At 42.0% G+C, this 20,456-nt stretch overlaps 3 protein-coding genes, 1 long non-coding RNA gene and 1 other non-coding gene across 5 annotated transcripts; 2 read left to right on the top strand and 3 right to left on the bottom strand.

The window, feature by feature from the left end:
* Window positions 1-876: 876 nt before the first annotated feature.
* On the bottom strand, window positions 877-4,685 carry LOC112239205 (ladderlectin-like). Its single transcript, XM_042313172.1, has 9 exons — window positions 4,532-4,685; window positions 4,224-4,311; window positions 4,079-4,129; window positions 3,905-3,961; window positions 3,462-3,512; window positions 3,093-3,184; window positions 2,280-2,405; window positions 1,336-1,435; window positions 877-1,143 (listed from the first exon to the last, which is right to left on the bottom strand). Exons 2-9 carry the CDS (start codon window positions 4,282-4,284, stop codon window positions 1,070-1,072), a joined length of 612 nt encoding a protein of 203 aa, XP_042169106.1. The 5' UTR covers window positions 4,285-4,311; window positions 4,532-4,685; the 3' UTR covers window positions 877-1,069.
* A 4,388-nt stretch (window positions 4,686-9,073) lies between these two features.
* LOC112237796 (ladderlectin-like) lies at window positions 9,074-11,635 on the top strand. The gene is made up of 9 exons (XM_042313171.1): window positions 9,074-9,221; window positions 9,453-9,540; window positions 9,635-9,685; window positions 9,803-9,859; window positions 10,156-10,218; window positions 10,495-10,586; window positions 10,800-10,925; window positions 11,180-11,279; window positions 11,373-11,635. Exons 2-9 carry the CDS (start codon window positions 9,480-9,482, stop codon window positions 11,444-11,446), a joined length of 624 nt encoding a protein of 207 aa, XP_042169105.1. The 5' UTR covers window positions 9,074-9,221; window positions 9,453-9,479; the 3' UTR covers window positions 11,447-11,635.
* Window positions 11,636-11,758: 123 nt separating this feature from the next.
* LOC121843531 lies at window positions 11,759-14,726 on the bottom strand. The gene is made up of 2 exons (XR_006081616.1): window positions 13,487-14,726; window positions 11,759-13,363 (listed from the first exon to the last, which is right to left on the bottom strand). It is a non-coding gene; the product is annotated as an uncharacterized LOC121843531 (long non-coding RNA).
* Window positions 14,727-16,731: 2,005 nt separating this feature from the next.
* LOC112237795 (zinc finger and SCAN domain-containing protein 2) lies at window positions 16,732-20,218 on the bottom strand (the record flags this gene model as incomplete). The annotated part of the gene is given in 4 exon segments (XM_042313170.1): window positions 16,732-18,621; window positions 18,940-19,063; window positions 19,482-19,615; window positions 19,729-20,218. Coding segments are annotated over 4 exon segments (1,317 nt in total). The 3' UTR covers window positions 16,732-17,821.
* Window positions 20,130-20,218, top strand: trnay-gua. The gene is given in 2 exon segments: window positions 20,130-20,166; window positions 20,183-20,218. It is a non-coding gene; the product is annotated as a tRNA-Tyr (tRNA).
* Window positions 20,219-20,456: the final 238 nt, after the last annotated feature.

Raw genomic sequence — 20,456 nt, 5'->3', positions numbered from 1 at the left:
GCTAATCAAAAGGCTTCTTAACAGCTTCTACCCACAAGCCATACGACTGCTGAACAGCTAATCAAAAGGCTTCTTAACAGCTTCTACCCACAAGCCATACGACTGCTGAACAGCTAATCAAAAGGCGTCTTAACAGCTTCTACCCACAAGCCATACGACTGCTGAACAGCTAATCAAAAGGCTACCTGGACTATTTGTATTGACCCCCCGCCACTCCCACCCCTTTTTACCCTGCTGCTACTCTCTGTTATTATCTACGCATAGTCACTTTACCTACATGTACATATTACCTTAAACGTGTGTTACCTTAATTACCTTGACTAACCTGTGCCCCCACACATTGACTCTGTACCGGTACACCCTGTATATAGCCTCGCTACTGTTATGTTATTGTTGCCCTTTAATTATTATATATTTATTTTTTACTTCAGTTTATTTCAGTAAATACAATTATTTTTCCTAACTACATTGTTGGTTAAGGAAGCATTTCACTGTAAGGTTTTGTATTTGGCACATGTGACAAATACAATTTGATTTGTCAGCGACGTTTTTGACCGTTGCTTACTGGAAACCCTCTTATCCAAAGAAGGCCGTTAAAACATTCTGTGTCAAATGTCCCATCCAAACACACCTCTATCCACACCCTTCACTCGATTTAACAGAGCCTTAGCCAAGCCAAAGACAGGCTCAATAAAGACACAATAAATACATTGAAGATTTTCCAGACTTTCAGTCATATCAGACCTTTTCTCATCCCATTTTATGCTGTCAACAAAAAGCACCATATCCATGTTGTTATATTGCCCCTTTTAAGGGCCAGAGATTATCGTAGACAATACTGCCATCTTCCAGAAAGTACTAGCCTATGCAATGTCATAAAGTACTTAAAAAAATGTTTATTACAGGAAAACAATACAGGTTGAGGTACATAAAATGGGCAATTACATTTGAAATTGCATCACATTTAGCCCTTTGGCGAACACATAAAGTCACTTACAGTCAGTAGTAAACAAAGCCAATGTTGAAAGCAGTTTGAAAAGGTGTCAAGCAATTAGCAATATCTTGTTGACTAACAGCGATAGTTGTGCACGCAGATGAATGGGTATTGTGTGCCACATCCGAGGTTCCTCCAGCCCTGGCCCACTAAAAAAACACAAACAGAAATCTTAGTAATTTTATTTGGCATATTTTAACACGTCATACAGTTCTGGGACCAGGCTACCTGTCATTACTTTTCAGGTAATATCATACTAATGTGAGTGTTCCGGATTTACATTTACTATGTTATGTCTAGTCCATGAGACCAGGCGGAACATCTTTAGGTTCATGTCTTACCAGCAGATTGCAGGTACATGCAGGAGTTGCTGGTTGCGGTGCTCTGGCTGTACCAGTTGGTGTAATACATTCCTGAGCGGTCGATCCACATCCAATATCCCTGAGTAAACAAAGAGTCATAAGTCTTAGCTACAGCTTGTGAGAGCAAAATTGCAAGATTATGTTATAATAGTTTTATTGCATCAAATGGTTGTTTTTTTGCAACCGAATAGAGGGTTCTTATAACTCTATTGTGAACTGAAAGTGGGCCACTGGGAGATAACACTGACAGGAGATTTATGATGTATTTTGGGTGATAAAACCTAAAGAGACCTCATTCCATAGCATGAGTTAATGTTTCTGTTCTATATGGTACCAGGGAGAGATGACCCCAGGGCCAGACCTGGTCTCTACACAAAGATAACTGTTTTTACAGCAGATACTGTCGGCTGTGAATTATAAGTATCTTTCATACTAGTCTTAACCTTGTGACCCATTCCATACATCTGTTGTTCATCATGTAGGTTGAAGGGGGTGTATCTTGGCTATAAAAGACCTTTGTACTTTTATCCCGGGGCTCTCAATGAATCATCTGAGGGTGATTCATTGACCATCCAACATTATCGTAGAGCACTCAATCGATTCACTTTATATGTGTGTGTTGTACTGACCTGATCCCTTATTAATACTTAATAAATATTTAGTTTAGGTATAACTCTGACTTGAGTGATAAGTTAGTCTCCCCTCATTTGATAGTAAAGAAATGAACCACCACAAGCTGCACTGCTGTCCCTTACCACTAACAGATCTGATATAATACCTAGCTGCATGATTAAAATATTAGTAGCTATGCTGAGGCACAGAGGTTTTCCTGTTCTTGGGGGGGAAGCTCTAGGACCGAGAATTGTTTCTGGTCAGGTCACTATGTCGAAAAACTCACTATGTTGGGCAACCCTTTCTCTCACCTGGAGGTAGAATCCACCGATCCAGGCGGTGGCTCTGTTGGCTGTTCTGGTTATCTGTTGCAGGTAACGATACTCGGGGGAGGAGCTGGCGGAGGCCAGGCTGGCGCCCAGTTCATTGCAATGTTCCTGAAAGAAGAGCGGGAGGTGAGGGGTGAGACACGTACACCTAATGGTTCCTAATTGCACTTTTTTTCCATTTTAAATGTAGCCTTTAGGCCTATTCAAATCCAGATACGTCTTCTTCGAAAGACATAACCTATAGAATAGGCTAAACATATTCTGTCAAACCTTGAAAGACTTATTTGCACTGTTTATTTATTTGCACTAATATAGGTTATTTTCGTAGGCTACTTGTTTAATTTAGGCTGCTATATTTATTTTATAACTTGTACCCCTATAGGCTTATTTAGCACTTGTACAGTTCGATAGGCAAAATGCATGTCCTGAAGCCTATTCGTTTATAACATAAGCCAATGTTATTTTTGTAAAAAAGTGTTATGAAGTATGTTATAAATATCGATTTGTTTTATCTGATTGTATTTAGGATTTTTACAGTTAGGTAGGCAAAAGGCATATAGCCTAATGATAATTATCGACCTATTCGTTTTTAGCCGAAGCCAATTCAGTGTTATAAAGAATATTATAGGCACAGGTTTCATCTGATTATTGTTGACTTTATATATAAATGCACAATTTGTAAGTTATTGAAAATAAAGTTGTTCGTGAGACAATTCCGACAGACTCATAATTAATTTTTTGTTCCTGCTATTGATGCTGCAAGGGTTTATACCCGATTGCCCGTTGCGCAATTACCTCAGCGTCGAACCAGGACCGAGGAGTGTTCACAAACATGTAACACTTGGACTGGTAGCTGAACCATCCGTCAGGACAGAAACTGCGTGCCGCTGTGAACGCGCAGATAAAATACAACAATTGTTTGACATCGTAATACAAGGAGTTGATATTGACAGGAGTATGAACTTTGATCTCATAATATAAAACATGAACGTGCATTTAGTCATACTGGTGATTTTTTCCCTCCCTGCTAACAGAAAACCAAAAAACACTAGTCTTTCATTGCGTGACCATGCATTGCACGATGTACAGAAGTCCGCAATCGTAGAACCAATAAAGGTGATAGTTGTTATTTTACATCATTCACCATAAAAGGTGTCAACATACCTTTAGGTGCCGCAGCCACCTCTTCAACAGCCTCAGTCTGTACATCCTCCTCTGGAAAAGCACAAACAATAAAACAGTCCTCGATATTACTATTTAGCCACCAGCAAACCACTATGTCAGGGAGTTATAGATACTATATAAAAAGGTTTGTTTTCATAGGTATATTTTATAGGTGACAGGTCGTTAAAATCATTTGTTTCGTACCTATGTGAAGTATGACAAAACAGAATGCCTCAAATATAATTTATCAACAAATGAGGCACATAATACACAACACAATCTCACACTCACTTCGTGCAAATATGTACAAACAATATTTGCAGCAGATTTCAATGTGAAGTAATTGTAATTGATCAGGAAATTAGGTGATGCTCAAATGGGGTGATGCTCCACATTAGACAGTGATGCTCCTGCTTGATTAAAGCCTATAGAGAAGAACTGACCTGGGGCGTCACTCAGCTTCTCCTCTGCTACAGGAGCCTCAACCTCAACAGCCTCCTCTGTGGAAGCACGGAACAAGGAAATCAATTTGACTTTCATTCAACTGGGAATTGGGAGAAGTATTGATTCAGTGCTCTATTACTGCTCTCAATACAAACATAATTAGAGCTACAAACCTGGGGCACTTTTTGTCTCTTCTACCGCCACAGCATCGCTCTCCACAGGAACTTAAAGGGGAAAACACAACTATTGTCATTATTCAGTAACAATGAAATACCCTGTGCTGTATTAGTGGCATTGTTGAGTATTTGGCTGACTTACCTGCTGCTGCCCTAGCAGAGAGGGCGACACAAAGTAGTGCAAAGATGATCAGAACCTTCATGGTGGTGATGATGGTGGTGCTGCTTGTCTGGATGAAAAGGGAGAGAACGTGTTGGAGAATCAACTAGAGAGAGTGATACACAATCATTTCAGACTACCACTAGACAAGAGTATTTCCCCACAGAAGACAACCTTAAAAATGTAGCTAAAAGTTAATCACCACCACAGTAAATACATACATTAAATTAAGAAAGGGTGAGAAAATAAGACAAGTTGACACTCGGGAACAGACACTATAGGACTCTTACCTGTTGTAGTAGGTAAATCACTGTTGTTCTCCTCAGGTACTCTTCCTCAGGTAGGCCAGTGATGGAGTGATGAGTGGAGATTTCTCCATTGTTTATGTACTGTTCTGTCCAGCATGATTTCACTGACGTACGTGCTGTGAATTACCAAACAGCATTGGACTTTGACGGTTTATGATTTTGTATTTATACTTCAGATGAAAAATCCCATGCTAGGAATTCAAATATAGCATTTTCAAGGTCAGCAGAACATGGCCAGCCCCTGTTTGAAGGTGTGTTCCTGTAAGAGATTGCAAAATAACACAAATGTCCTTATTGTGATCGTGTATGGAACTTTGCCAAGGAAGTCACGTTTATTATTTCCCGACCATAAACCATTTCCTTTTCATCCAAGGAGTGGGTCAGACATGAAAGGATTTAGTTTGACTTAAATGAAATACAAAATTAAAGCAATATCATCAATGTCAATGTAATACCAATATCATTATATTGTACATTTTATATATACTATATGGCTTTGTGTACATACTTCAGATCTGATTTCGAATTCAAATACAGCATTTATCAAGGACAAGGACAAGAATGTGTGTTCCAGTAAGTGATGATGAAACCATAATTGTGATAAGGAAATTGTAAACATGGAAAATCAATACGGACATGGATTGATTCAATTTACAGTACGTTTTTCTCAGCACTATTGACCTTGAGATAACGTAGGGGTATGTTCATTTAGTTATAATCACTTTATTGTTCTTTTGCAACGATTTGTCTAACATTTCCAGTCTCTCCAACTTAAAGCTGCAATCACCAGTTGAAATAATAACTAATTCTGCCCTGTTCCTGTAAAAAGCTGAGGGATGGGGTTGTAAAAATGTTACCACTCGGGAAATTCACCTTCCATCGATCACAATGATAGTTTTAGCCATGTTTTGAGGCTATATAGTGTTTGTTTATATTTACTTTATTTACACTCATTGAAGTAAAACAAGTTTATATTTTGGATTATGATGGGTTAAGACAGTTGACCTAAACTCATCATTTAGGAGTTATATTCTTCAAGAATCAATGGGTACATAGCATTAACTTATTAGTCCAAAAATGGATGTAACAACAGCAGATTGCCTCTTCAATGTATGTTTGTATATCGGAGGGACAAAAGCAGTAGACCAATTTCCATCCTGTATGGAATGTCTTTATCTTATTTCTTGAAAAGACAATCCACATTTACAATAAATCTTTACTGACAACATGACATAATAGATGACAACAGCCTAAGTCAAAAAGGTTTTGTCGTGCCCTTTTCACAACTGTCTTGGTGTGTTTGGATCATGACAGATCGTTGGTGATGTGGACACCAACAGTAGACTAAATTAAGTGGGGGAATAATACCAAATGATTAGGGTGATGCACATGGGCTACTAACATCCTACTACACAACATACACTTAGTAGTCTAATGTCCATTGCAATAGACCAGCATCTTTTCCAAGCTGCTTCACAATGCAGAAACAGAAGATAGGCTCCTGCTCATATGAGGCGTTCCGGCTCGCAGAAGCCAAGGCTACTTACGACACAGGCAGCTGGGAGCACCTTAATTGGGGAGGACGAGCTCATAGTAATGGCTGGAAACACATGGTCTCCATGGGTTTGATACCATTCCAGTCACCACATATTGATGATACATTTAAGTTAGTCTGAAACATAATATTTTTTCATGTCCGACTCACTCCTTGGATGACATCAAGTCAGTTAAGGAAGCAGTTTATGGACAGCAAAGAATTAAAGGTGATCTCCAGGGCACCGTTCCAGACATGATCACAAGGACATTGTTATTATTTTACCACCTCTTACTGGAACACAGTAAGTGACATTGATAAAGGCTGTATTTTAATTCCTAATCTGGCAGCCTGGTCTCAAAGACTAGACGTAACATAGTAAACCCAAATTAGTATGATATGTTACATTTGACCAAATTAGTATGATATGTTACATTTGTATGGTTACATAAGACAGAAGGTTACTTCAGGCAAAAACGAAAAAAGGCTGGTTGGTCAAAAAATAAAGTAGGGTGGTTGGTCAGGGTGGATGAGTGGGCATATAACATGAATGTCTAGCAACCCAAAGGATGTGTGTTTTTGCCCACTTTGAAGACAATACAGTGCCACTGACACGGCCCGCAACCAAAACATGCGGACTCTCCTTCACTGCAGCCGAGGTGAGTAAAACATTTAAACGTGTTAACCCTCGCAAGGCTGCAGGCCCAGACGGCATCCCCAGCCGCGCCCTCAGAGCATGCGCAGACCAGCTGGCTGGTGTGTTTACGGACATATTCAATTGATCCCTATCCCAGTCTGCTGTTCCCACATGCTTCAAGAGGGCCACCATTGTTCCTGATCCCAAGAAAGCTAAGGTAACTGAGCTAAACGACTACCGCCCCGTAGCACTCACTTCCATCATCATGAAGTGCTTTGAGAGACTAGTCAAGGACCATATCACCTCCACCCTACCTGACACCCTAGACCCACTCCAATTTGCTTACCGCCCAAATAGGTCCACAGACTATGCAATCTCAACCACACTGCACACTGCCCTAACCCATCTGGACAAGAGGAATACCTATGTGAGAATGCTGTTCATCGACTACAGCTCAGCATTTAACACCATAGTACCCTCCAAACTCGTCATCAAGCTCGAGACCCTGGGTCTCGACCCCGCCCTGTGCAACTGGGTACTGGACTTCCTGACGGGCCGCCCCAGGTGGTGAGGGTAGGTAACAATATCTCCACCCCGCTGATCCTCAACACTGGGGCCCCACAAGGGTGCGTTCTGAGCCCTCTCCTGTACTCCCTGTTCACCCACGACTGCATGGCCACGCACGCCTCCAACTCAATCATCAAGTTTGTGGACGACACAACAGTGGTAGGCTTGATTACCAACAACGACGAGATGGCCTACAGGGAGGAGGTGAGGGCCCTCGGAGTGTGGTGTCAGGAAAATAACCTCACACTCAACGTCAACAAAACTAAGGAGATGTTTGTGGACTTCAGGAAACAGCAGAGGGAACACCCCCCTATCCACATCGATGGAACAGTAGTGGAGAGGGTAGTAAGTTTTAAGTTCCTCGGCGTACACATCACAGACAAACTGAATTGGTCCACCCACACAGACAGCATCGTGAAGAAGGCGCAGCAGCGCCTCTTCAACCTCAGGAGGCTGAAGAAATTCGGCTTGTCACTAAAAGCACTCACAAACTTCTACAGATGCACAATCGAGAGCATCCTGTCGGGCTGTATCACCGCCTGGTACCACAACTGCTCCGCCCACAACCGTAAGGCTCTCCAGAGGGTAGTGAGGTCTGCACAACGCATCACCGGGGGCAAACTACCTGCCCTCCAGGACACCTACACCACCCGATGTCACAGGAAGGCCATAAAGATCATCAAGGACAACAACCACCCGAGCCACTGCCTGTTCACCCCGCTATCATCCAGAAGGCGAGGTCAGTACAGGTGCATCAAAGCTGGGACCGATCTCAAGGCCATCAGACTGTTAAACAGCCACCACTAACATTGAGTGACTGCTGCCAACACACTGACTCAACTCCAGCCACTTTAATAATGGGAATTGATGGGAATTGATGTAAAATATATCACTAGCCACTTTAAACAATGCTACTTAATATAATGTTTACATACCCTACATTATTTATCTCATATGTATACGTATATACTGTACTCTATATCATCTACTGCATCTTTATGTAATACATGTATCACTAGCCACTTTAAACTATGCCACTTTGTTTACATACTCATCTCACATGTATATACTGTACTCGATACCATCTACTGCATATTGCCTATGCCGCTCTGTACCATCACTCATTCATATATCTTTATGTACATATTCTTTATCCCTTTACACTTGTGTGTATAAGGTAGTAGTTTTGGAATTGTTAGCTAGATTACTCGTTGGTTATTACTGCATTGTCGGAACTAGAAGCACAAGCATTTCGCTACACTGGCATTAACATCTGCTAACCATGTGTATGTGACAAATACAATTTGATTTGATTTGAAATCTTATCATGGACAACTTTACCATTTGCGCTAATTAGCAAATATTGACTACTTTTTAGCTACGGAGCAACTACTTAGCATGTTAGCTAACCCTTCCCCTAAACTTAAGCTTTTAACCTAACTCCTAACCCCTGACATGACTAACGTTAGCAACCTAGCTAAACTGAGCCACTTAACTAACATTAGCCACACAAAAAAAATGGAATTCATAACATATATGTTTTGCAAATTCATAACATTGTACGAATTGCAATTTGTAACATCTCATACACATTTTTATTCATACCATATGATATGAAACGGATGATGGACATCCACAAATGAAAACAAAACGTAACATATCATACTAACGGCAAGTGTCCTGGATTTACTTTTACTATGTTATGTCTACCCCCGAGTCCAGGTTGAAACTTGAATTTTTCATCTGAAGTATAAACACAAAGCCATAAAGTGTCAAAGTCCAACGCTGTTTCGTCATTCACGGCAAGTGCATAAGTGAAAGTTTGCGGGACACAACAGTATATAAAGAGAGCACGAATCTCCACTCATCACTCCATCACTGGCCTACCTGAGGAAGAGTACCAGAAGAAAACAGGGATTTACCTACTACAAAAGGTAAGTCCTACAGCATCTGTTGCCTAGTGTCGGACTCATTCAACATGGCTTATTTTCTCTCCCTTTCTCCATTTAGATGTATGTATTTACTGTGGTGATGATGAACTTTCAGCTATATTTTTAAGGTTGTCTTCTGTCGGGAAATACTCTTGTCTAGTGGTAGTCTGAAATGATTGTGTATCACTCTCTCTAGTTGATTCTCCAACACGTTCTCTCTCCCTTTTCATCCAGACAAGCAGCACCACCATCATCACCACCATGAAGGTTCTGATCATCTTTGCACTACTTTGTGTCGCCCTCTCTGCTAGGGCAGCAGCAGGTAAGTCAGTCAAATACTCAACAATGTCACTAATACAGCACAGGGTATTTCATTGTTACTGAATAATGACAATAGTTGTGTTTTTCCCTTTAAGTTCCTGTGGAGAGCGATGCTGTGGCGGTAGAAGAGACAAAAAGTGCCCCAGGTTTGTAGCTCTAATTATGTTTGTATTGAGAGCAGTAATAGAGCACTGAATCAATATTTCTCCCAATTCCCAGTTGAATGAAAGTCAAATTGATTTCCTTGTTCCATGTTTCTGCAGAGGAGGCTGTTGAGGTTGAGGCTCCTGTAGCAGAGGAGAAGCTGAGTGACGCCCCAGGTCAGTTCTTCTCTATAGGCTTTAATCAAGCAGGAACATCACTGTCTATTGTGGAGCATCACCCCATTTGAGCATCACCTAATTTGAGCTTCACTGTCTATTGTGGAGCATCACCTCATTTGAGCATCACATAATTTCCTGATCAATAACAATTACTTCACATTGGTAGAAAACAAACTAATTAAACTACAGGCCATGTCTAAAATATTAGCTATGAAAATAATTATATTGAATCTCATTGTCTGTGATTTGCTGGTGGCTTTCAAAGTGATATTCTTGTCTTATTATGTGTTTAGGTGTCTTTTCAGAAGATGAGAATGAGGCAGTTGAGGTGGCTGCAGCAGCACCTAAAGATAAAGGTAGGGACTCTCCATGATGAATGATGTTAAGTTAACCATCACTGGTTCTACTATTGATGCCTGTGTATACCGTGCAATGCATGATCACAATGAAATAATGTTTTGGTTTCCCATCAGCAGGGAGGGAAAAATCACCAGCATGACTAAATAAACATTCATGTTTTACATAATGAGATCAAACTTTTTTTTTTTTTTTTAAAGTTCATACTCCTGACAATATCAACTCCTTGTATTGCGATGTCAAATAATTGTTGTATTTTATCTTCGTCTTCACAGCGGCACGCAGTTTCTGTCCTGACGGATGGTTCAGCTACCAGTCCAAGTGTTACATGTTTGTGAACACCCCTCGGTCCTGGTTCGGAGCCGAGGTAACGCACTTCTCAATGTAATATATTTAGTGTCGAAAATCTTGACGTGAATATGTCACTATGACTGCAAATGGTTCACTTTCAAAAAATGTGCGTTTGTGTCTGTATAATGTAATGTCACTATGAGGGAGCGCAACACTTTTGTTCATGTGCAGGCCTACTGTGTGAGTGTGTGCAAGTGTCTCACCCCTCACCTCCCCGCTCTTCTTTCAGGAACATTGCAATGAACTGGGCGCCAGCCTGGCCTCTGCCAGCTCCTCCCCCGAGTATCGTTACCTGCAACAGATAACCAGAACAGCCAACAGAGCCACCGCCTGGATAGGTGGATTCTACCTCCAGGTGAGAGAAAGGGTTGCCCTGAAAACCTCCGCCATCTAAGCCTACGTAGCGCTCTATGTTTTTCTGACAGTGACCGGTCAAGAAACATTTCCGGGCCCTAGAGTTTTCCCTCAGAGCACATGGCCGGGAAACACTCTGGGCCTTGTGTTTAAATAGCTTCTGATATTTTAATCATGCAGCTAGGTATGATATCAGATCTGTTAGTGGTAAGGGACAGTAGTGCAGCTAAGTCTTATGACTCTTTGTTTACTCAGGGAACTTGGATGTGGATCGACCGCTCAGGAATGTATTACACCAACTGGTACAGCCAGAGCACCGCAACCAGCAACCCCTGCATGTACCTGCAATCTGCTGGTAAGACATGAACCTAAAGATGTAGCATAGTCCCAGAACTAAGCCGATGAAATGACCGACATTACTTTTCTTTTGTCATTTTTCCTTTGGTAGTGGGCCAGGGGTGGAGGAACTGCGGATGTGGCGGACAATTACCATTCATCTGCGTGCACAACTATCGCTGTTAGTCAACATTGCGAAGATACTGTTAATTGCTTGACACCTTTTCTAACCGCTTTCAACATGGGCTGTTTACTGACTGTAAATGACTAAGTGTTCGCCAAAGGGCTAAATGTGATGCGATTTCAAATGTCATTTCCCATTTATGTACCTCAACCGTTATTGTTTTCCAGTAATAAACATTTTTTAAAGTACTATGACATTGTATAGGCTGGTACTTTCTGAAAGATGGCAGTATTGTCTAAGACCGGTACATTTGCTTTTTAATTCTACGCATATAAAATAGATCAGTATAAAGGATTTGAGACGAGGACAAAAAGACTGGAGGGTCCTCAATTTATTAAGCCTCAATTTACCAATTTATCGAGATCTGTCTTGGGCTTGACATCTTTATACTGTACATGGCAGAAAAGTGAGCCGTAAAAAAAAAACTAATCTCAAAATATGGTGTGGAAACTAACTTTAGAATTCATAGAAGATAAAATGGCACCTTTATAAGTTGTTCTATTCAAACAAAGCGTTTTACAATGAACGTAGGTCATACACAACCTGCAGAAAGTGCAACTAGTTCTTGTCATTAAAACAATAAGTGACAACTTGTTAAACTCAAATTCTGATGTACATTTCTGGCTGTCATTGACATGACTATTAGCATGAATAAATGTCACAGAAAAACCATAAATCTCAAGGTTAAATTGATCTACGTCTTGTAATAACTTAACTCATGTCAAATGTCCACCCGTTCGTTTTCTGCTGGCTTCTTGTGACGGTGATAGCGCACCAGCCACTAATGAAAATGAGGAATGTGTAGGCCTATACCGCCACCTACTGGGCTCCATTGGCATAAACGACCAAGAGCAAAGGGAGTTGATTGAACTACTGTAGTAGGCTGGCTACACCTATAAAATGAAATAAATCGGAGTTCTACTGTAATCAGTATAATTTACTAACCAAATAAAAGTAACTCTGGGAACTCACATCTGTCCAATCACCCAGCCAATGTTATCTGATCAGATTTCGGCAATCAAATTGTTTTAAATGGGGCGACAGGTGGGTTCTTGGGGCAGCAGGTAGCCTAGTGGTTAAAGGGCTGGGCCAGAAACTGTAAAGGTTGTTCGATCGAATCCCTGACCTGACAAGATATGTATCTGTCATTCCGACCCTAAACAAGACAGTTAACCCACTGTTCTAGGCTGTAATTATAAATAATACTTTGTTCTTAACTGTCTTGCCTAGTTAAAACAAATGGCTAATGAATAGAATGGGTTAATTAACTTGAATGGGAACGCCATTCTGTTTATATGCGTTTAATTCGATCAGATAACTTAAACAAAACTAGGCCTAAGCATTCAACATATGGTATATTTTTGTGGAGGGGGTAATTGTCTAAGGCAGTTGCTCCCAAACATTTTATAGTCCCATACCCCTTCAAACATTCAACCTCCAGCTGCATACCACCTCCGGCACCAGGGTCAGCAAAACACAAATGTTGTTGTTTGCCATCATTGTAAGCCTGCCACACACAAACTATACAATACATGTATTAAACATGAGAATGAGTGAGTTTTTGTCACAACCCGGCTCGTGGGAAGTGACAAAGAGCTCTTATAGGACCAGGCCACAAATAATAATATAATAATTATCAATAATTTTGCTCTTTATTTAGCCATCTTACATATAAAACCTTATTTGTTCATCAAAAATGGTGAATAACTCATCACCTTGATATTGTCCATAAGCTTCAGTTCATTTACACACAAAAAAAATCATACAATGATGGCAAGACCTGTGTGTTGTAATCTAGATTCAGATCATTCAGGTGAGAAAACCTCGTCATCATGCTTCCTGACTGGTGGCTCCTGAGAGTCCTCTGTTGCTGTGGAGGTCCTCTTTGCTGCCGGTCCTTTCAACCCTCCTGCAGCCATCTGTAACGACACATTCATACTGCTCTAAATAACAATAACCAGGCCATTTCATCAAAACAATAGTGTGGTATAGTTTGGCACACACTCAGACACCCACACACACACTCTCTAAAGGTGACGTACCTTGGTGATGAACTCATCTTCTCTCTTGGTCTTTCTGGCACAGAGGTTCGTGACTTTGTCATACCAGTGCTGCTCCCCGAGTTCGTGACAAACCCTCATTCTCTATGCACATCATGGCCATGTTCTGGTGGAGCTGATCGTCCAACTTTTCCCCTTTCACAAAGCCATGAATGCGCTTCAGGCAGGGGAAGCTTTCCTCCACGTCGGCTGAGGTCACTCCAATGGTCGCCACAAGGCACATCAGCTTGTAGAGCTCTGGTAGTGGGTTCTTCTGGGAGCGGATGAAACAGATCCATTCACAGAGCTTGTGGCTGTCCTGCTGTTGTCCTTGGCCTATGTAGAATGCCTTCAGGTCCACTCTGAGCCTGGCCATGTTGAAGAAGCCCCCGTAGAGCTTCACTGGGCTATCCACCACGTCTGTTGCGAAATGGATGTTCATGTCAGTGAACTTCGCTGGATCCAGCAGCTCGAGGAAGCGTAGGTCATCCAAATGTGCGTAACAAACCTGGATCTGAGAGATGACGGTTTCCAGAGCTTTGTAGTACAAAGCCTTGAAGTGTGTCAGAGGGTCTAAGTCATCCGTCTACTTGAGACTTTTGCATGGGTGTTGAGCCAATCTCTCAGCCTTCTGTTAGACACTGTCAAAGGCAGTCAGACTTCTTGCTCTAGATGTGTTGAACCAGCTCCTCAATGCTAGCTTTGCAGGCTGCCACATCCATTGCTTTGTGCTTCAGTGTCAAATGCAACATAAATGTTGGAGAAAACCTGCGCGTAGGTGAAGAGCTGGAACAAACTGAAAACCCTCAAGTTTCAAAACAAGATTGTTTGCTTCATAGGATGAGTCGCCATTTACCCAATCCAGGTTCCCAATGTGGTTGATGGTGTCCTAAAATGCGTGGTAGGTGTTTGCCACCTCACTGAGTAGGTCCAGTGGTAGTCGGTCAGCATTCACCTCACTCCAAGTTTCATTGAAGAACCTCAGTCGGTGGGGAACAAACATGAGGGGAACGACCTCAGATCACAAAATATCAACTTCAGTCAACAGTGCTGAGACGGTGTGAGTAGGAGTTGACGAAGAGAGTGTTGTGGGCAATCTCCCTCACTTTTTCCGTCTGCATGTTTAGCTTGTGCGCAGACACGGCCCATCCATTGTAAGACTGTACCACAAGTTTTTTTTTTCACAGTCATGGTCGGCCATTTCCATACATATAAGGTCAGAGCCCCCCCTCTCCCCCCTCTTCGTGCAGATGGAAACCCAGGAAATACTCCTGAATTGATCCGGAGTCGTCTACGTACTGAACCATGATGGAGTGTTGCCTCCCATCCGGAGGCGTCCTGGCGTTCATCGATTTGCAGTGCAGAGAAAGGGGCTTTTCTGATCTCTGCTTTTATCTCACCCAGAAGAGCTTCTGCACTGCAGGCAATCAGGTCGTTGACATTTGGTAAACCATTAGATTCTTCTTGTTTACTCACAAATCCACCAAACTCGGGTGAGAGTGTGCTGCTCCGCTCGTGGAGAAATACAAGCATTTCATGGGGGAGGGGCCCGCCATTGTATTTATCGAAATCCCTGAATGCCATATCCTCACTTCCACCCAAATAGAGAATAGAGTGCAGCAAGGAGTAGCTTCTTTAACTATTCTCGGTTTTTACACACTTGGGTATAGTGCTTTTTCAGCTGATTTCTAGAATTTCTATACATTGCTTGAATGACCAGGTACTTCAAATTGAACCTATCTATGTGTCAATTCCTTTTTGGCCGAATATGAGGTTGTAGAATCAAGTTCTCCACACACATGCTGTCCACTTGAAATACTGTTGGCTGCATGAAGAGAGGATAAGCTACCATTAGCTAAAGTAATTTTGCAAACTAAAACATTATAGCTTGCTAGTTGTAATAAAAGCTGTTAACCTGTGTACTAGCTACTTGCATAGTTAGCATGTCATACCACGAGGACAGTAAGTTAGCATTAGTTATCAAGTTAGCTAGTCAGGCTTTTCAATTAGTTACTGCAGTGGCTGTATTTATCTACATTGCTTGCTATCACATTAATTGTACATTTTATATCCAATTGAACTCATCTCATGCAATTATTTAGGCTACCGACTCCCCGACAGTTCCTCTACTTCAGCCAGTGATTCTATACCGTATCTTGGCTCTGTTCCAGCATCTTCCATTTGGTACCCGTTACAGAAAAGTGTGTAGCTCGCCTCCGCCACCTACCAGGCTTGAATGGTTTATGAGAGCGTGAGTGGGCACAGCAGAGTGCAGAGTGTTTGTTATACTGGTACTCTCTCTCTGCGATCTATTCTGATTTATCAACCACAGTAGTATGATTTGCATGGCAATTTTTAAAAGGGCAATCCGCAGTTGCTACATCCATTTTGGACGCATAAATGAATATGTATTCTTGAAGAACATAACCTATAAATGCCTCATGAGCTAGATTCAACTGTCATACCTCATCAGAACCCAAAATACAATATTTTTACCCCAAGAACACCAAATAGATACTTTTTAAAAATCCCAATGTTTGTAAATGTAAACAAACACTACATAGCCTCAAAACATGGTTAAAAATATAATTTTGATATCACGGTTGGTCAGTCCTTGCATCCATAGCTCTGTCTATGAATTTGAGAGTTGGTACATCACTTCGGCCCCCTCCTTATGCTTTGTTACCAAAACAGGGGTGGCTCGGACGCTTTGTTACCAAAAACAGGGGTGGCTCGGACGCTTTGTTACCAAAAACAGGGGTGGCTCGGACAGGGGTGGCTCGGACGCTTTGTTACCAAAAACAGGGGTGGCTCGGACGCTTTGTTACCAAAAACAGGGGTGGCTCGGACGCTTTGTTACCAAAAACAGGGGTGGCTCGGACGCTTTGTTACCAAAAACAGGGGTGGCTCGGACGCTTTGTTACCAAAAACAGGGGCGGCTCGGACGCTTTGTTACCAAAAACAGGGGTGGCTCGGACGCTTTGTTACCAAAAACAGGGGTGGCTCGGACGCTTTGTTACCAAAAACAGGGGTGGCTCGGACGCTTTGTTACCAAAAACAGGGGTGGCTCGGACGCTTTGTTATCGTTTCTGCTGCTGATTGCCGCTTTAAGATGAAAGTGAAAGAAATCAACAGTTATTCTAGCAATACTTAATACCCAGACCAAGTCAAATACATATTGTCAAGAACTGTTTTCCCAATGAAATACAACAGTATATGTTATGCTATATATGTGGACAGAATCAGGACAGAATACAATATTTTATCATTACAACGTTAAAGCATGGATTGGATATCATGTACACAGTGAATACCAGCTGATTTGTCAAAATTACATTTGTTAAAACAAACAAATAAAATATGTGTAGGCTAATATTTGTAGTACAGTAAAAAAGGTCAGTAGGGAAAACGACCCTGATCAGAATAAACTTTGTTTTCACTAGCCGCAAGGTCAAAACTGGCTCTGTCGTAAAAATGTATGTATTTTCATTTGTGCTCTTCATGTTAAGGTTAGGTATAAGAATAGCAGTGTGGTTAGGTTTAAAATCTAAATGTAAGAAGAGAAACTGTAGAAACGGGCAAATTTGTGACTTTGTAGCTGTGGAAGCTAGTGATGACCAATAAACTTTGAGAGAAACCTAACTCAACAGGGGGAGATCTATTTCTGTCCAATCAGAATGTGAAGGGGTGATTTGGCTTTGTGTCAATCCCCTCACACTATTGTTACCGCCACAGTAATGATAGAAGTTGTAGTAGTAACTGTCGATGTACTTCGTAATCGTGCAAATTAAAATGTCAGCTAAAATTGAACTAAACATTGATCAAATTACCTAAAATAACAATGTGATATTATAAGAAAAAACAATATATGTATGCACAGGTCAATCTGTCCCACACACATGTAGACACTTTACTAGAAACACTCAAGTCTCCTCAACAAAGCAATAGAATACGCAGAGTTCAACAAACTTGGTTTTAGGTTTAGAATTTCCCCCATGATAGCACAAGACCACTAGCATGGGTACCAGTCTGTTTAGCTAACATACCACTCCTTGTACTCTGTGCCATTGCCAAACAATAACGTTATTTCCAACAACAAATCAGCAACTCCTCACAAAATCCAGCTGCATATTAAACGCTGAGATTGAAGAAAGGCCAGTCTCTGTGGCCCATAGCACAAGGAGTGGAACGTTAGCTAAACAGACTGGTACCCATACTACAAGACCACAACATTCTAGTCAGAACGCAGATTAGAATGTTACAGCCATGGAACATTTGGTGCCAACAAGTAAACATAGACGGTAGTTTGCTGCAGTTACTCTGTATAGCTACAGCTCTTTAATCTACACACAAGTGTTTCTCCAGGCAGTGTTTCTGAGTGAAACACTTGCCACACAGCTCACAGCCAAAGGGTTTCTCCCCAGTGTGAACCCTCTTGTGAGTTTTAAGGTTACAGAGGTAGGCAAAGCTCTTGCCGCAGTAGTTGCAGATGAACGGACGCTCCCCCGTGTGAGTGAACTGGTGGGTCTTAAGAGTTTGTTTCGTACCGAAAGCCTTCCCGCATATCTCGCAGCCAAAAGCCCTGCTGTGACTGGTGGAGTGTGCGATGAGAGCTTTCTTATTGTGAAACGTCTTGCCGCATGTCTCGCAGTCCAACCTTGAACCGAAGCCGTGAGCTGCCACCATGTGATTCTTCAGGCTCTGGGTGTGGCAGAACGCCTTTCCACACTCCCCGCACTCGTGATTCCCCTCCCCTCCCCTGTGACAGAGCTGGTGCTTCTTGAGGTTGTTAATCTGGGAGAAACCCTTGCCGCACTGCTTGCAGACGAACGGCCTCTCCCTCGTGTGAACCCGCTCGTGGATTATCACCTGGCTACGGTAGTTGAAGCGTTTGTTGCAGTATGAACAGGCGTGCATTTCCCTGCCCGTGAGGTGGTCGACCATCTTGTTTTCTGCAACACTGGGGGTGAAGCTTACGGTGTCGCTCTCTGACCCCGGCTCAGACTTGACCCACATCTCCAGCTCCTCGCTGAAGTCTTGGCTGGTGTCTTCTTCCTCGGGCTCTGCTGTGGAGCTGTGGTACGCCTCTGACTGGCTCTCGTCCATGGCCTGGAAATCATCTTTTAGGGACAGGCCACCTGCAGAAACAGTGAGAGTCAAGTGACGGTTTTTGAGCATTTGTTGACAATGACAACGTAGTTTAGTGGGAAGTATCAGAACAACATGCGTTATAACATTCAAGTTAGTTTTCATTTAAAGTCGGTTTTAACATAAGATAGATAAGCTAACTACTGGTTTATCCCTGTTGGGAAATGTTGGTTGCGGCTCCTAGCATACATACATGCACATATTCAAATAGAGAAGGGCCAGTAAACACAGGTAGAAAAAGTGCAGTTCACACAACAGAACACTGTCAACATGATCACAGTGTTAGTAGTATTGTCAGATATAACTACCATTTCCTTCTCCACCGATAATGATGTGCTCTGCTTCCTCCGGGTGACTAGCCTCCACAACCTCCTCCGGCCTGTCCTCACCTTTAGGGTCTGGTTGTAAAATGACCTGTTTCACGTCAGGACACTGCAACAAATAGGAGGTTAAATGTTTAAACTATCATTATACCACTTCTATAACATACAAGCCATTGCACTCCAAAGCTAACGTTGTATGTGGACACAAACTGAACAACATGGGTGAGTGACTGCCACTGACCGACAGGAACTTCGTATTTTAGATCAATACTTTTCTCTCTGACACACTGGGTTTCTAATGTGATATGAAAACATGGACCGCTACACTCGCTATTCATTGGTTGTCAATATGCCGTTAAAGATTTTTTTTTAAAGTGGGCAATTTGGTAAAACAAGAACATAATGAGAGGTGTTGTTCCATCCTAGTCTTATAATTAATTTATACAATACACCATCCATATAGCTAGGCCAACATTGACATGCAGCAGTTCAGGGACCAGACACCATAAATATGAGTGTCAACCAACTTCTTCCTTCACTGTTCTGCGCTGCGGTGCACTGGTTTCTCCCAATTCGATGGCAGCATCCACTTCATAGTGCCTCTCACTCACAACCAACTGCTTGTCCGGAAACCAGTGGTCCCCCACGCCTTTATTATTCTCTGCACACAACAATAAAATGGTGATGTTTGCTACTTATAGTGACTTTCAACATGCATGATTACACAGAGCTAGCTACAGTCGCTATAAGAGAACACCGTCACACTCAACTTACGGATCTCGTCGCAAAGCTGAACTTCTAAAGATATATCAACAGAAGAGGTGCCCCGCTTTGGTCTCTCGGTCCCGAGCTCGATTTGCATACAGTACAATGCCTTCCGAAGAGCGTCGTTCTCTCCCTGTTGTCGGGATATCTCCGAGAATAGAAGGGCAGAACTGTAATCGACCAGTTTTGTAATCTCTGCAACGGCAGACGTCGTCAGCGTCTCCATAATTGAAGAAAGTTGTGCCTGGAAAGACCCGTTTGGAGACATGTCGACAGATCTGACGAGCGCTCAATACACGGAAATCTCACGATTGCTGAATGGTCGACGTTGATCAACATCCGGTAGAGAAGACTAAACTCAATGCTCCGATACAAACATGTACCTTTTGCTCCAAAGATTTCTCCATGTCCCTTCGATAGCTCAGTTGGTAGAGCGGAGGACTGTAGAACGCAAAATGCTGAAATCCTTAGGTCGCTGGTTCAAATCCGGCTCGAAGGAAGAACCTTTTTTTTTTCATCAATGCGCCCCCAAAAATAGTTTTACCTGTTGTTCGCACATCCCCCAATAGAGAATAATATGTGCATTTCCAGTTTCTTAAAGAATAGTCTAGGTGTACGAATCCAATCATACAGAAGAATTCAAAACATTTCAAGTTTATCCACAGTTCTCTAAAATCCATAACTCAGTTGCGAGAGCGGAAGACTAGAACACTAAATGCTGAAATCCGGATCGAAAA

This window comes from Oncorhynchus tshawytscha, unplaced genomic scaffold (genome assembly GCF_018296145.1).
Source record: "Oncorhynchus tshawytscha isolate Ot180627B unplaced genomic scaffold, Otsh_v2.0 Un_contig_7504_pilon_pilon, whole genome shotgun sequence".
Taxonomy (NCBI): Eukaryota; Metazoa; Chordata; class Actinopteri; order Salmoniformes; family Salmonidae; genus Oncorhynchus; species Oncorhynchus tshawytscha.
This window is presented reverse-complemented; position numbering and strand designations above follow the sequence as displayed.

Bases quoted from the DNA above. Each gene is read 5' to 3' on its own strand.
- LOC112237796 (XM_042313171.1), top strand. From the start codon at position 9,480: ATGAAGGTTCTGATCATCTTTGCACTACTTTGTGTCGCCCTCTCTGCT. The intron at 9,686-9,802 runs GTTTGTAGCTCT...ATGTTTCTGCAG, and splicing joins AGAGACAAAAAGTGCCCCAG to AGGAGGCTGTTGAGGTTGAG. The intron at 10,587-10,799 runs GTAACGCACTTC...CTCTTCTTTCAG, and splicing joins GGTCCTGGTTCGGAGCCGAG to GAACATTGCAATGAACTGGG.
- LOC112239205 (XM_042313172.1), bottom strand. From the start codon at position 4,284: ATGAAGGTTCTGATCATCTTTGCACTACTTTGTGTCGCCCTCTCTGCT. The intron at 4,130-4,223 runs GTAAGTCAGCCA...TTCCCCTTTAAG, and splicing joins CTCTGCTAGGGCAGCAGCAG to TTCCTGTGGAGAGCGATGCT. The intron at 3,962-4,078 runs GTTTGTAGCTCT...GTGCTTCCACAG, and splicing joins AGAGACAAAAAGTGCCCCAG to AGGAGGCTGTTGAGGTTGAG.